This window comes from Gavialis gangeticus, unplaced genomic scaffold, assembly GCF_001723915.1.
Source record: "Gavialis gangeticus isolate Ggan-Ray unplaced genomic scaffold, GavGan_comp1, whole genome shotgun sequence".
NCBI classification, from domain to species: domain Eukaryota; kingdom Metazoa; phylum Chordata; order Crocodylia; family Gavialidae; genus Gavialis; species Gavialis gangeticus.
In genome coordinates, this window is record NW_017728991.1 from 14927744 (window position 1) to 14933186 (window position 5443).

General features: G+C 41.4%; 1 protein-coding gene across 1 annotated transcript in view; it reads left to right on the top strand.

The window, feature by feature from the left end:
• NUP85 (nucleoporin 85) overlaps positions 1 to 5443 on the top strand; it is a 22409-nt gene that overhangs the window by 7278 nt on the left and 9688 nt on the right. Inside the window, exons 5-12 of the mRNA XM_019518119.1 lie at positions 438 to 481; positions 1290 to 1359; positions 2477 to 2598; positions 3021 to 3155; positions 3592 to 3714; positions 4192 to 4323; positions 4668 to 4774; positions 5157 to 5240. Coding sequence (XP_019373664.1) covers positions 438 to 481; positions 1290 to 1359; positions 2477 to 2598; positions 3021 to 3155; positions 3592 to 3714; positions 4192 to 4323; positions 4668 to 4774; positions 5157 to 5240 — 817 coding nt within the window. The remainder of the gene's footprint in view (positions 1 to 437; positions 482 to 1289; positions 1360 to 2476; positions 2599 to 3020; positions 3156 to 3591; positions 3715 to 4191; positions 4324 to 4667; positions 4775 to 5156; positions 5241 to 5443) is intronic.

Consider the following 5443-nt stretch of genomic DNA (forward strand, 5'->3'; position numbering starts at 1 on the left):
TTTTCTTCACACAAGAGACTTTGCAGCCTACCACCCCAACTCTAATCTAGCTGCCTCAAGAATCATTCTTGCTGTCCCTTTTAGAAGGGACTTCTGATTCACCTGTCACTTCATGAATGAAAAAGGTGGCGTCTTTATTATGATCTGTTCTGAACCCTTAGCGTTAGAAACAGGTTTTCCCGCAGAGCAGACAACAATATAGTATCAGTATAATAGTGGAATGCCCCTACTCTCTGTGACTGATTGCAGCAGTATGATGATACTTGTTGCCAGTCATGGTTTGGTTTTTTTTGCAAATGGCATCACTCATGGTAACTTTTTTTTCTGTGCTACTCTGCTTCATGAGCCTCTAAGCACTGTGTGATATATCTAAAATACAGTTTAAAAGGTCTGGACAAATGTTTGGGCTACTTCTATTTATTTTTTTTCTTCCTCAGTTTCAACTCGGGATCCTGCCCTGCACAACCAGTACAGCACTCAGGTAATTTACAGTCCTTACATTTTTTAAACTTGGTCACAACTGAAAGTAAACTCTTGCCAGCAAAGATACAAAGGCTAGCGTGCCATGGCAGTGATATGTTTTGAATCTGGGTGGTTTTAGTCATTTGGCTGTGTGTACATGGCCAGATACACAAGCTGTAGGAGCCATTTATTTAAACAATTATGAAAAGTTGCTCCTTTGAGTTGTGGTTCCCCCACTTACCTCAGTATATGTCCAGTTTTTTGCAGGAGAGAGGCAACCTTACCATTTTATAAAATTTGTGAGCCAATACCTTACTTCACCCTTCAAATACCACATCCAAAACAAGCAGATGCATCTCCTAGCAATCCCTGAAAATTAAACAGTGAACTTGCAGCAATAATGGACCAATCTTCCAGGAAGAGCAAAAAGTATTAGATGTAGATTTCTCTTCTAAAATTCAGATCTGAGCTGCTTTACAGAACCAGAGTAAATTACTTTTTAGCTGAAGCTTTTCTGTACAAGGCGTCTGAGCATTAATGTTAGAAAGAATTCCTGTACCATTCAGTGTTTACCACAAATGAAGGATGTTGTTTTCTATTACAGTTTACAAACAACTTTTAAACTTAACCCAGTTACATAAAGAAAAAGTGGTGACCCATTGTGTTCTTGTAATTCACATCTTCTCTAAATGTCACTAACCATTTCTTTTACCCATGAGAAGGAAACTTAAGCAATAAGGAGGGAGGATGTAATTCAAATGTCTTTGCTTTTGCTAGGAAGCATGGGAGTGATTAATACATTGGTAACTGTTTCTGTTTTTCCTCAGGTCTCTATTCTCTCTGCAATGGAACTGATTTGGAATCTCTGTGAGATTCTGTTTGTTGAAGTAGCACCAGGTGAGAATAGACCTATACTGATGTTAATATTGAGAGGGTTTTTTTGGTTCGTGTACCTATTTGTTTTAGAAATGTATGTAGAAATTATTACATCTTACCATCTCTTCAGCAATCATACTGTTAATGCTAGGAAGTAACAACAAACCTGTCCCTTCTTCTGGCCTCAGATAAGAATTACTTTCTGTACCTTGCATCAAATTCTAAATGAATAGATCATTTTCCTTTTTTCTTCCAGTTCCTGCTTTCTGTGCCCTGTGTATTTTAACCTTGAAATGTAACTGTTTCTAGTTACTTGACCTTAATTACAGTACCATCAAACAGACTTTTTCACCTGACAATCAAAAATTAAGGAAAAATCTCAAATACAAAATGCTGTTTAAATTCTTAGCCAGCAACTCTATATACTTGCTACGTGTCAGTTACCCATTAGGGGCCAAATGCTATGGTGCAACTCTTGTGACTTTAGTGTGTCTTCATTCACTTCAGCTCCATTTCAGCAGATAATTTGACCCTAGGATTCCAATCCAGATGACTTTTAGGAGCATATTTCTTTGTATAAACTGACTTCCTTTTTCACTCACATACTGAGATTTTTTTAAAGAGTTGAAACTAGTTGGTGGAGAACATATTCATTACCTGGTACAAGCTTTCCTCTTCATTTCAGGCTAAGAGAAATCAGATGGGGACTAAAATAAACAGATTAATAATTTTGTGCATCATGTAGACAGCATAAGGTTTATCTTTGTTGTTCATCCTTGTGTGTCTTCAAGCACTTGTCTTGCAAATGACACCACTATAATTACTCAGTAACTTTGCCAGGGTGAAAGAGAAAGTTAGTAGACAAAGGATTCTTTTTCAATCTGTAGAATTCTGAGTTTAATTTGGCTGCAGTCTGCTATATTTCCATCATCTGGATATTTGTGGATTTTCTGCTAGGGCTCAAGACTGGTAGATGATAATATGGATGAGCGAGAGAAATAGGCAGACTTGTCCCCATCTCTTGCTCCTAGGAAATGCAGGGTGCACCTATTATATAATATATTATTATATATTAGAAGCTGGAAACAGCAGGCAGCAGAGCAAGAATCTAATGGAGAGATGTTTTCTCTGACTGCAGCTGGTCATCTCTTGCTTCACCTCCTTGACTGGGTTCGACTTCACGTGTGTGATGTGGACAATATGGTCCGTGAAGTTCTGAGCAGCGAAAATCCATCCAAACATGAGCTCTTTTGGAATGTAGTGAGTATACACGTCTGCTGAAGGAGTTTCTCTGTGCTTTGCGTCCTCTTCCACAGGCATTGTATGCTAAGTTGCATCTGAAAAAGTGACCTTTAGCTTAGTTGCTAGTGTCTACCCAGAGGCTCTCGAACAAATCAAATGTGAAGACTGCATTGTGTCTTATCCCTAGAGGATGATCCTTCTGTTTCAAATCAAGGTAGATGTTAGGCCCAGCACAGTGTAGGGGAGGCTGCATTGTGTTGTCCTGTATATGAGCATTTGCGTTAACAGATTCTGAAGTTTAGAAACTTTAGTTTCCCCTTAACTTTCTTAAACAACACACACTAACTCAACTGAAATTCCCCTCCAGTCTGATTCTATATATGGCCGGTTTCTCTGTACTGTTCCTAATTGGTGCTCACAGGCTTTGATGGCTTTTGCAGGTGGACATTTTTGTGCTTCAAGGCCGGATGGAGGATGCCCGCCACTTGCTCTCTAAAGAGGCCACCGCTAATCCTACGTCGAAGGGCATGTGCAAAATACTGGATGACCTGATGAAGAAGATGCCCATTCTTGGTGTATGCATGCAGCCCTTGGGGGTGGCACTTTGAAGTTTAATTTGTACCTCTTATGGGTCTCCCTGTCATAATATTGTAGCTCATCAAGATATTTTTGTAATCAGTCTTGTCACCTCCTGGCTGTAGTGTTACATAATTAGCTCAACAACCCTTAAAGACATCACTTATCTCTCCTTGCTGCAGTGGTTTTCTTGTGGAGGGAAGGCTGCACCTGCTTCACTGGGGTCTAATGTGGGTTCTCTTACTGTATGTTACTTTAATATTTAGATTGTTGGTGACCAAAAAGCTTTAGATAGTGTTCGGTGGCAGCATATATCATCTACTATAAGGTCTAATGTTTAGCTTTGACCATGTAAAACTGAGTTGAGCTGAAATGAGTTTTACAGACTAGACTGTTCATTTCCTTTCTTTGTGTGCTTGTGCATCCCATATATAGCTTGGTAACACCCAGACTCTGACAGAGATGGAACTGAAATGGCAGCACTGGCATGAGGAATGTCAGCGGTACCTGCAGGATGGAACCTTTGCTTCTAATCCTCATATGGAATCCATCTGCAAGGTGTGTTTTGGCTAGAAAGGAACGGGGTTATGGTCAAGGTTGTGGGTCTGAAGATTGCAGTAGCCATCCTAGAGATTAAAGAGTCCTGGGTGGACATAAGCAAAACATGGGCAGGCTATAGTGTCTGCTGATCAAAGCAAGCAATTTGGAGGGAGGACTCTTGATGCCTACTCTTGACTTTGCTAAAGACCCTGTGCAACTTGAGGCAAATAATTTGTCCTGTCTGTCCTTTGACTCATCTCTGTGAGATGGTCAGAAATGCTGATCGTAGAACTAAGCTCACAGGCACACTTTGAAGTCCAATTAACAGTGAAACTTCAAGGGTTCCTTGCTGAAAGTGGCTATTAGGGGTTGATGAGATTGGCTGAGATGATCCCTCAGAATAATGCTTTTAGTTAGTGGAAGGAATAGTAATAAAGGTGTGACTGTTGCTTTGCAGTATTCAAAGGGTTACAGTGGGGTACTTACTTTTGTTAGATCCTTCTGGGGGATGAGAATGCCATACTGGAGAAGAAGGAGCTCATGACTACTTGGTACCACTTCCTGGTGACCCATCTCCTGTACTCTCATCCAGCTGTGAAGCCAGTGGAACTCCGCTTCTACGCCCAGGCAAGTCTGAGGCCACTGCGTGCCAAACAGCTCTGGGGGGGCTGAATTCTCATGGGGTCCAGAAGTGGATTGGCAAAGGCAATGAGTGGGAAATCAGGTTCTAGGAGCAAACCATTTGCATCTGATGAGAGTTGCTGCTTTTTCCTGAATTACAAGATTGAGCTTTTCGTGTAAAAGTGGAGGCAAATTCTGCTTGGCCTTTCAGTTGACTTGTTTTCCCCCAGAAGGCTTTACCCCCAGTCCAAACAGGCCTGAGTTAAGATGAGGTAACTGAATTCTTCCTCCCTTCTGCACAGTTTGTGGCTTTTTGCATTCACCTTGTCTTGTCTTTGGGGCTTCTGCAGTCAAGCCTGGATCAGTTCCTGGGAGGAGAGAACAGCCCTGAGCCTCTGGACACCATCCTAATGGCAGCCTTTGAGTTTGAGATCCATCAAGTGATTAAAGAATGCAGGTCAGGTTTTATTAAGACATTAACTTCTGAATTTTATAGGACTGCCAATCCATTCTCAGTCCAGTGATAAACTAGGACCTCTTACACCTTTGAGACAGAGCAGTTTGCTTGCTTGTGGATATGTGCACACAGGATAAAGATGGTTGAGCCTCTCTGCTAAACCTTTTAACAGTCTCGGCAAGAAGCTCTGTATCTTATCAGCAATTACTAGACCTTTATGTAAGGTTTATGAAGCCACAATGTAACCTGTCTGCCCACCTGCTGGGGGAGAGCTGTGCTTTGCTTCTGTAGCTGTAGAAGATATCTCCTGATAAGTTTAATGTGTCATTAGCTAGCTCCAGTCTTAAAATTATTTTTATTTTTTTTTTTGTTGCAAATGCAGTATCGCCCTGAGCAACTGGTGGTTTGTGGCTCATCTGACTGACCTCTTAGACCACTGCAAGCTCCTGCAGTCCCACAACCTCTAGTAAGTGTCTCTCTGGGCTGTCAGACACCCAAAGACAAGGGATGGGAACAAAAAGGCTGCAGGGAAAAGATAACATGGTTTAAAAGTGGTGTAACAGGGAACAATAAGCTGAATATGAGCAAACAATATGCCATCGTTGCAAAGAAGGCTAACGGCATACTGGGCTACATTGGTAGGAGTGTTGCCAGGAGGTCAAGGGAAGT